The sequence below is a fragment of the Periophthalmus magnuspinnatus genome, chromosome 1 (assembly GCF_009829125.3).
Source record: "Periophthalmus magnuspinnatus isolate fPerMag1 chromosome 1, fPerMag1.2.pri, whole genome shotgun sequence".
In the NCBI taxonomy this organism is placed as follows: domain Eukaryota; kingdom Metazoa; phylum Chordata; class Actinopteri; order Gobiiformes; family Gobiidae; genus Periophthalmus; species Periophthalmus magnuspinnatus.
In genome coordinates this window covers 34,239,200-34,249,912 of record NC_047126.1, presented here as the reverse complement: position 1 = coordinate 34,249,912, position 10,713 = coordinate 34,239,200, and the positions used below count along the sequence as shown (strand labels likewise).

Below are 10,713 nucleotides of genomic sequence, written 5' to 3'. Positions count from 1 at the left end.
TCTGTTAGATTACAAAATTGGTACCATCCATTAATGACTGACATGATGATTTTTGCTCTCAATGCTCAACTTGTCAACTTTATACTGTCAAACCTACACTCAAACCACATGTAGGCCAATTTGACCCTGCGCCCTTTCCAGGTGCCGAAATTGTTATAGACTTCACAGACATGATTGATAGAGTCTGTGGTAAACGCTACCTTTTGGTCATTGTTGATTCTTTTACCAGATGGGCTGAAGCTGTACCCTGTACTAAGGAAGATGGCATCTCCGTGTGTAAAGCTCTCACCAATGTTTGGGTCCCCGCACATGGCTTTCCTTGTGTTGTGTGCTCAGATAATGGAATACACTTTAACAATGCTTCTCTCCAAAAAGTTGAAAAAAATTTTGGTCTGACTCACAAATTTGGGGCCGTGTACCATCCTCAATCGCAGGGGATGGTCGAGCGGGTCAACAGGACCCTAAAATCTCTTTTGGCTATAATTATGTCTACCACAGGTCTCAATTGGCTCCAGGCTCTGCCTATTGCTCTTCTTCACACTAGACAATCTGTTCACAGAACCACTGGTTATTCACCTCATGAACTTTTGCCTGGCCCTGGCAGCACGGCGTTACCTTATTTACCTGTGTCCAACTCACGTTCTGTTCCCTATAAAACATATTGGGATCAGCTGCATGCTCTTGCCTCCAGTCTTTCTGTCCAGGTCACCTCTCAGGCTGCTCCTGTTCGAGTAGCAGGGAAACGAGATCGGTGGTTTCACCTGTCCCAAACCCGTACTGCTCCACAGGGCCCCTCACCTTCCTCTTAATTAACTTTTACCTTAATTGTTTTTGGGTTTAATTATTTTCGCTTATGCTGTACAATTTTTCTGTGCCTTCCAGGTTGAATACAATTGTGCTCTGGTCAGAGTCGGTACAGGTGGCTACCCTGCATCCCTGTCAAAAGGCTTGTACGCTTACACACGCAATGATTTTTAGTGGACGGGGTTCTACCCCGCACAAAAAGGGGATTTCATTATTGACAGTATTATGCTTTAGTGTAACATTATGGACATGTGCAGGGGGGGCCTCCACTACCTCAGATAACTTAATATCAATAACTGGTTTTGTTTGAACACTTCTGACCTGTCACGTGTCATTACCTCAAATGTGTACTCCCACCAGAGAATCCAGAGTTTTTCGTGTACCATTCCACTTATTTAAATATCAGGGGACTTCGTTAACTTCTTTGGTAAACCCTAACTCTTATCACTGGTATGTGATGCCCGGACAAAATGACAATTCATGGGAAAATGTAGCTGCATACTCAGGTAATGACTGGACTCCATGGTCCTCCACAGAACTTGCTAGTAAATGGAAAAACATGTTAACTTTAACCAGGACTGCAACCCATTTAGTAGTAACAATAGATTTCACACAACAAGCAAATGCTTCTGAATGCACAATATTTAGATTTTATGTATATGTGCCCGGACCATCCCGTGATTATTACGCCGACGCAATTATATGTCAAGATCCAATCAGAACTAACAAGACTAGTCCCTATATTTCTGTTGGTAGATTAGACCAAAATACTAAATACATTCAAGTTCTGGACTCATCCCAATTTTCTTCAGCAGAATTTGTTTATTCAGCTACTGGCGCAATTACAATCTAACATTTGGCTCCAGTCCGCGCAAAATGTTGCCTTAGGTCTGCTTTAATGCAAGGCCACAGCTGCAGTTGGTCCTGGACATTTATGAAAACACATCATGTGCATTGGAGCTCTCCTCAAGGAACAATTCCAATCTATCCTCATCATGTAAACAATTAGGCCCTATCTTCCCTATCCTAAAAGCTCATATCCAACCTCCAATTTTTTACGCTCCCAAAGCGGGTAATTTCACCTGTGTCTCCAGTACTCTGAGGGTATGCCCAAACTTTTGCCTGGTTTTGTAGATCTTTCAAAGGAATCTTTCAAAGTAACTGAAAAAGACATGGAATTGTTGACAAGTTTTAGTTTATTTCGACATGAATAACTTGAAATAAAAAGGCAAATTGTTTTGTTTTACATTTTATGTCAATTTAATGGTCCCATTTGCATATCCCCAAAACATTTACCTCTTTAAAAAAAAAGCCCTTCTTCTAATAAATACAGAGAAGAAAATTTACATGCCTTTTACGCAAGTTTTGAACTGGCACAAAAACAACCCAAACGTATCCAAAACAATACCCTGAATCCTGTGGTCACTTGGTAACTCCTCACAGTCTGAAGCAAAAAGAAGACAGAAGTATTAATCGGCTTCCATTAAACAAAACAAACAAACAAACTGTCTGGGACATTGACAAAGGTGTAAAAAAAAAAAGAAAAGTTTATCACAAAAAAGTAAAATATTATAAATAACGAAAGGCCGCTTAATACCCTAATCTCACATTTTTAGGGACCACCGTAACAATAACATAATGCATTCATGAGGCACAGTGTTCAGAGAGTTGACCAGTAACAAATGCGAAAAAGCGTGAGTAGGAGCTTTAGTAGCATTTAAAAAAGTAGTAAAAGAAAATTTAAAATCTGTCACTGGGCAAAATGTTCTATGAGTGAAGATTGGCTGCTCATCCAAGATGCTTCTTCAGTTCTGGTCAGATTACTGCTGGACGCTGCCCGTTGACTGAATATAAATGGATGTAGCTTTCCTGCTAGCCACCAAATAGAAAATGATCATGGGTGCACTTCGAGCTCCATCGACTCTGGCTCCAATTCACTTTACACTTTACACTTTACTTTGAAAAACTGTGTCCCCTCTCTCTGTAACTGCTGCTGTCAGACTGGTCATTTTGGTCTTAAATATTCGTATTAACCCGCTCTACATAATCCTGGGTTTTTTATTTCACTATTGTGTCTGTAAATCAAGATCAGACTCATCAGGCGCCTTTTTTCCCCCCGAGGTCGCTCCTGGTAGCGCTAGCAACAGGTTTGATTGACAGTACTGCTAAGCGTCAGCTCCCTGCTAAACCGGCGGTGCAGGCAAGAAGGGGCATTACCTTCTACAGCCTTGCTCCGGGTTGGCTCTTTGGTTGCTATGATACTCACTGTCGAAACTTTGCTCCAAATTGGCCCCTATAGCTGCTAGCCACGATGACCTTCATTTGACTGGAGCCGAACACTCCCTTAGTCCACTTCTTTATACAGTTGTTGATTTTGGGTTGATTCGTGCTGTTTTCACTGTAAAAACAAGCACATGATCTATAGTTTTTTGTATAACTGTAGGAAACAATGTATTGGGAATAGTGACATATTTTTGTATTTTAATGCTGTGTTTTTTTTTTATTTCCTGAGTATCCAGTATGGACATTACAGCTGTTCACACAAGAAAAACGGCGAAACAGTACCACGGTGCTGTCAACTCATCAGCGACCCATCAGTCTTTGGACTAGTGCACGACGTGATCGATATCATGGTCTATGTCATAGTTCTCACAAAACTTGTTTGTAAATGGGAGGCAGGTGAGGTGCTCCAGCCAGTGCCAGTTAATAGGATAAATATAAAACCAAACAATCAGTGAAGAAAACAGCCCGACAAAGGCCACTAAGGACACCACGATGAGCACGCGCTTACGGTACTTGTCAAACGTCCCAAACGTAATGTAGGGCAGGAAGGCGAAGGACAGCAACAGGCCGCTGAGGAACCCGAAGATGTGAGCAATGTTGTCGATCCACGGCAGCAGACCGCACAGGAACAGGAAGAACACGATGCACACGAGTTTGAGGAACGCCTTCCACGGCCGCGCCAACATCTGCCATCCCTGAAACAGCTCCACGAAAAGGCAGGCGAGGAGGCCAAACTGAGAGCCCGCAGGCCCCACCTATGGCAGAGAAACGCCATTAACGTTATTAACATTATCAAAATTATTAGTGTTATTAACATTATCAACGTTATTAACAATGATCGCTGTATGCACTATGGGAAAGTAGGTCGGCCATCACCATCTGTCAGAAGAGAACAACACTGTATAAATGTATTTATAAAATGCATTTATAAAATGGAGGGGACTACGACAACACTGACTCAATATCTCACCTGTTTGTTTCACTTTGATACAGGAAGTTTTAATACAAAATCTAATGATTGTCTAGAGAGGACGAGAGGGATCGAGAGGGAGGAGCAGAGGAGGAGAGAAGGAGACGAGGAGTGTGGGGGTGAGGAAGAAGGAAAGAAGGAGAGGAAAAAAGGAAAGACAGAGTGAGAAGGAGGGATGAGAGAAGGAGAGAAGAGGAGGAGAAAGACTGAGTGATAGGGAGGGAGGAGGAAAAAGGAGAGAGGAGGAGAGAGCTTGTGATGGGGGAGGAGAGAGAAAGGAGAAGAGGTGAGAGGGAGGGAGAGGGGAGAGAAGGAGATGAGAGGAGGATAGTGAGTGGGGGAGGAGGAGAGAGGGAGTGAGAATGAGTGGGGGAGGGAGGAGAGCAGAGGTGGAGAAGAACCTTTAATACAAGATCTCATTGTCTACATCTAAAGACTGAACAGTAGAAAGGAAAAGAGAAGGACGAGAGGAGAGGAGGGGAGAGGAGAGAGGGAGTGATAGGGAGCGAGAAGGAGAAAGAGGAGGAGAGGGGGAACAGCAGAGGTGGAGAAGAACTTTTAATGCATGATCTCATGATCATCTACGCTAAAGACTGAACAGTGGAGAGTAGAGGAGGAGAGGAGGATAGGGGAGAGAAAGTGGAGGGAGGGAGAGAGGGAGTGATAGGGAGCGAGAAGGACAAAGAGGAGGAGGAGAGAGGGGGAACAGCAGAGTTGGAGAAGAATTTTTAATACAAGATCTCAGGAACGTCTACAGCTAAAGCCTGAACAATTGAGAAGGATGAGGGAGAGAGGAGAGAAGAGGCGAGAGAGTTGGATAGGAGGAAGAGAGAGGAAAGAGAAGAGAAAGAGAAGAGGTGTAGAAGAACTTTTAATACAAGATGAAAAAGAACAAAATGGTTCCGCTTATCTGCATATGACTGAAAGGATTTTGTTCTGCATTCTCCTCTTTTAACGTCCATGTTTGTTCTGTGGTTTCAATGTTTCCTATTCAGTAAAACACTCTGAACTACTTTGCGGACCAATAGTGTTCTAGAAGTAAAACTGCCATCAGTGAGGCATTAAAACCAACCCAAAACTGGACTCATTCGTTTGTACAAAAGCTTTTAGATCCAAGATGGCGCCATGTACGGTCACCCTGGTGATTTGGTGCGCTGTGTGTTTTTTGTTTTTGTGTGTTTGTCCTGTGTCAGCGTGCTCTTAACCATCAGAACAACGACTCCTGCTGATCTACCTAGATTTTGTTCACTCTTTGTTCACGTTTCTGAATGTGGAGTGAACCTTCCCGTACTTTTTACTAATCATCCTAGGAGATTTTAATAAGGGAAATCTGAGCCAGGAACTGCCCAAGTGTAAACAGTTTATTAAATGCCTGACGAGAGAGCAGAAGACGCTGGATCACTGCTACACAACAGTCAGAGGAGCCTACAGAGCCGTGCCCCGCGCTGCTCTAGGATTGGCGCTGACGTCTGTAGTCATGAAGTCATTTGAGCGCCTGGTCCTGCACCACCTTAAGTCCTTCACCTCCCCCTACTGGACCCTCTGCAGTTTACCCACAGAGCCAAATGGTCTGTAGACGACACCATTAACTTGGCCCTTCACTTCATCCTCCATCATCTGGACTCCCTATCAACCTACGCCAGGTTCCTGTTTGTGGACTTCAGCTCTGCATTCAACACCATCCTCCCTGCTCTGCTCCAGCACAAGCTCGCTCAGCTCAACGTGCCTGACTCCACCTGCAGGTGGATCACTGACTTCCTGACAGACAGGAGACAGCGCGTGTGTCTGGGGAAGAATGTCTCGGACACTCGGACTATTAGCACAGGAACTCCACAGGGCTGTGTACTTTCTCCCCTGCTCTTCTCCCTGTAGATCAACTGCTGCACCTCCAGCCACGACTCTGACAAACTGGTTAAGTTGACACCACCCTAATCGGCCTCATCTCGGACGGCGAGGAGTCTGCCTACAGGAGTGAGGTGGACCGGCTGTCCTGATGCAGCAGCAACAACCTGGAGCTTAAACCCAGAAGACAGTGGAGATGATCGTGGACTTCAGGAAAGTCACAGCCCCCCTGCCTCCCCTCACCCTGACGGACTCCCCCATCATCACTGTGGACTCTTTCCGCTTCCTGGGCACCTGCATCAACCAGGATCTCAAGTGGGAGCTGACCATCAGCTCCCTCATCAAGAAAGCCCAGCACAGGATGTTCTTCCTGCGGCAGCTGAGGAAACGCAAGCTGCCAGTCCAGATGATGGTGCAGTTCATCGAGTCCATCCTCACCTCTTTCATCACTGTGTGGTTCGCTGGGGCCACTGCCAGGGACAGACAGAGACTGCAGCGTATTGTACGCTCTGCTGAGAAGGTGATTGGCTGCAGCCTTCCATCTCTACAGGACCTGTACGTCTCCAGGACTCGGGGGCGAGCAGGTCGTATAGTAGCTGACACTTCTCACCCTGGACATGGACTATTTCAGCTACTTCCCCCTGGCAGGAGGCTACGGTCCATTGGGACCAGAACCTCTGGTCATAAGAACAGTTTCTTCCTCTCTGCCATTTGTCTCATGAACACTTTAGAATATCTGCACAAAACTGGACACTTTATAATTACCGGTCACTTTAATAAGTCATGTTTGCACTGTTTGTCTGATGCTGCTGTTGTATATATTTTCTACCTCTAAGTATTTTATTTTATTTTTAAGCATATATTTTTTTACTTTGTGCATGCCCTTATTTGTATCTATTCAGTGTGTTTTATGTTCCACTTTATCACCGCAGTAAGTTCCTAGTTTGTGAACTGTGCTCACAGACAATGGCAATAAAAGTCTTCTGATTCTGATTTTTAAGGCCTGCATTCAAAAAAATCTACACCAAAGCTAAAAAAAAAGAAATATTTCAGAGTTGTTTTTCCCAGACCCAAACTCTGCTTTACTCAAAGGAAGTTTCCATTCACAGTGAATGAGACACTTGTGCCATAGCTGTCCCCGGTCTTTCCTAAGTTAAATGTTAATCTGCTTTAATGGGCTTGACTGCCTCAGTTTCCAGTGTTGTGCCCTGAATGTGTTTCTTCTGCTCAGGTCTGTGGCTGCTTTGGGTGTGTCCAGGCTCAGGGTCCAGAAGCCAACACGGATACATGGCTCAGAGGGAACTGACACTCACACGTAGCATCCAAAACACAAGGATTCCCACAGTTTGCTCGAGATCAGTTTCCAGGACTTTTCTAGAATCTTTTTTGTTATGTAATCAAGGCGTCTACAAACAGACCCCCCTTTTTATACAGTTTTATATTAAAGATGTGGTATAAGCCTAAATTTATATGTCTAAATGAAAGCAAACACTATATTTTGTGATGTAAATGACCTTGTGTGGGGGGTCTGGGGGGCCTCCTACAGGAAAACACATAATCCAGTTCACCAGGCACTGGAGCTGGGCTTTGGACGGGCACATTGGCGGGCACAGCAGGTGGTGCCAATCATAGGCAAGTCAAGCACATGCTGTGGGTCAAATCTGAATAAACCAGCTCCATATAAACTATGAAAGCTCTTTGGTTCAGCTCATGTTGTTTTAAATGTGATATAGAAATAAAGAAAGTGAACTGAAAGTCATATGTGCCGAAAAGTGCTGCCCCAAAGTCTGTGAGCAGTAATGTATGCTGTGAGTTGCTAAGTCAGTTTAAACCACGTGTCAAACTCAAGGCCCGCGAGCCAAATGTGACCCTTCACATTATTTTATGTGGCCCTCAACAGGGTAAATTAAAAGGTACGATTGTCTTAAAATCTAACACATGGCATGAACATGCGGCGTCACCACGCACCGCCAACACTCAGTGATTTCAAAGTAATTTCAGAATAAAACATAATTTCAGAATAAAACACACATTTATCCAGAAGAAAAGTTGCACGTAAACCTCAGAGGGTCGGACTCACCTCTGCTCTGTACGGCAGAAACAGGGCGGAGGCCAGGTTTCCGGTGATGCCGCTGAAGATGTAGATTATGGAGATGCGATGCCACCCTGCCAGCTTCTCCAGGTCTCTCAGAATGGTCATCTGGAAAACCACAGACACCACACAATGCAGCAGCCTGCCGACACAGAGCAAAACAGGTCACCCACGTCTGCCCACGTGCCTGTTTACGCAACACTATAGCAAGTAATACAAGGCATCTGTACAAACAAACAGACAGGATAGAACCAGAGCAAATCCTCAATGTGGAGTGGAAGAGCAGCTGAGGTGGAGCGGAGGAACAGCTGAGGTGGAGAGGAGGAACAGCTGAGATGGAGAGGAGAGGAGGAGCAGCTGAGGAGAAGAGAAGGACCAACTGAGGTGGAGAGGAGGAGCAGCTAAGGAGAAGAGAAGGAGCAACTGAGGTGGAGAGGAGGAGAGGAGGAGCAGCTAAGGAGAAGAGGAGGAGCAGCTGAGGAGGCTCGGGTGTCTGTTCCGGATGCCTCCTGGACTCTCTCTTTCTGTCCCCCTTCTCCGTTTTCCTTTCTCTCTCTGCCTCTCATTCCTCTTTCTCCCCCCTTCTCGCCTTGTCCTCACTCGTTTCATCTTCTCTCACTCTCCTCCCACTCCCTCTCTCTCCTCTCCCATCTCCCTCCCTCTCTCTTCTCCACTCTCTGTCCTCTCTCCCTCTTGAGTTTCAAAGAGGAGCAAACATATCACACAAACATTAACTGGATCATTTTAGGCGCTTGAAATGAGGTGTGAACATTTTTAACAGAGGCACCACTTTGTCCCCCTGTAGAACCGGCCCTGGAACGCAGAGTGCCCCCTACTTGCAACATGAAACCTGAGGGGCAGTTAAAAGGAATCTTATTTTCAAATGGGCAAATTTGTTTGTTTTTTTCTCATAAATTCTATTGTAAAGGCAGAACGTTGTGACGGGTGGGACGGGTGGACGGTCTGGACTCGTCAGATACATGTAAAGATGTGACCATAAAGGACTGGTCAGATATATATATATATATATATATATATATATATATATATATATATATATATATATATATATATGTATATATATATATGTGTATATATATATGTATATATATATATATGTGTATATATATATATATATATATATATATATATATATATATGTATATATATATATATGTGTATATATATGTATATATATATATGTGTATATATATATATATATATATATATATATATATATGTATATATATATATATATATGTATATATATATATATATATATATATATATATATATATATATATATATATATATATATATATATATATATATATATATATATATATATATATATATATATATATATATATGACACATTCACATATACATACCCTGCATGGAGGAACAGAGAGAGCCACAGCCTGTAAAACTGATCAGGGACATCAGGGTTGAGGAAAGGCAGCAGACCACACACATCGTCTAAACAGTGCACCTGCAAAGAGCAAAAACACCTGCCAAACACCTATCATATACATCTGTCCAAAACCTGTCAAAACGGAAGAATGTTCAGCAGTTACCACGTTGACACAGTGAACACGTTTGCAAACACAGTCATAAGATTTTAGATTGTCTGAAAACAATACAAAATGCTCAGATTAATGCTCAACTTGACACATAACTTTCAAACAAGTAGAGGCACTGATCTGTCTGAAGCTATCAATATATCTCTATATACCATAAACAGTATAAAGATGCAACTAAGTGAGTGTTCGGTTGCACACAAATGAAGCTCGTCAAGGCCAGCAGTTAGAGAGGTGAATTTGGAGCCGAGTTCTGACAGCGAGTATCATAGCAACCAAAGAGACAATCAGGAGCGAGGCAGATAAAGGTAACGCCACTTCCCGTCTGCACCACTGCTTTAACGATGTCCCCACGACCTCGGGGGAAGACGGCACCCAATTTGTCTGTTATTAATGTTCTTATCTTGATTTACACAATAGTGAAATATGAAAGTGTGTATGAGTGGGTGAGTTGGTCCTTGATGCAAAGTGCTTTGAGCCTTGAAGGTGGAAAAGTGCCCTATAAACCCTTTACCAAAATCTGACATGCAGACTCAATTAAACATCGCGTATGGAACATAGGCATGAGACGCCATTGAAATTTAGTGTGACAATTCTCATGGCCAAAATAATTGTGATTAACAATTATATCACGATAATTATTAAAGTTGCTGACAGTTTAAAATCTTCTATATATGAATAATTAAACATGGAACTTATAATATTAAAAGGATAAAGAACTGTTATAGCCTTGTATTTTGTCATCAGTGAAAACTAGGATCTAGCAGAGAATATAGTGGATGAGCAAGGGAAAGAAGTCTCACATGGGCCCCCCACTAATACAAATTAAGAGGAAGAGGCCCCCCCCCTCCCCCCGTCAACTCCCAAGTAATTTTTTTTCTGCTCATTCTGGTATTATAATGGCAATTATCTTTGTTGGCGATCATCACGATTATATAAAATGCCGCACAAAAGATTGTCATCCCTTTTTATCACGATGAACGATATTATTGTTTACTGTCCCATCCCTGATGGAACAAAGATATGGGATTTTACTGAACTAGGGCAAAGATAACAGATGTGATTGAACCATTGACGAATCTATTCTACAGTGAACATGGAGAGAAATCTAGTCCCATTTCGATGCGACTAATGGTGCTAAT

At 43.1% G+C, this 10,713-nt stretch overlaps 1 protein-coding gene across 1 annotated transcript in view; it reads right to left on the bottom strand.

Annotated features, from left to right (window-relative positions):
• Window positions 1-1,980: 1,980 nt before the first annotated feature.
• Window positions 1,981-10,713, bottom strand: part of LOC117380307 (inactive rhomboid protein 2-like) — a 42,509-nt gene continuing 33,776 nt past the window's right edge. The window contains exons 16-18 of the mRNA XM_033977132.2: window positions 9,383-9,483; window positions 7,980-8,133; window positions 1,981-3,842 (exon numbers count right to left, since the gene is read on the bottom strand). Coding sequence (XP_033833023.1) covers window positions 3,411-3,842; window positions 7,980-8,133; window positions 9,383-9,483 — 687 coding nt within the window. The 3' untranslated portion in view covers window positions 1,981-3,410. The remainder of the gene's footprint in view (window positions 3,843-7,979; window positions 8,134-9,382; window positions 9,484-10,713) is intronic.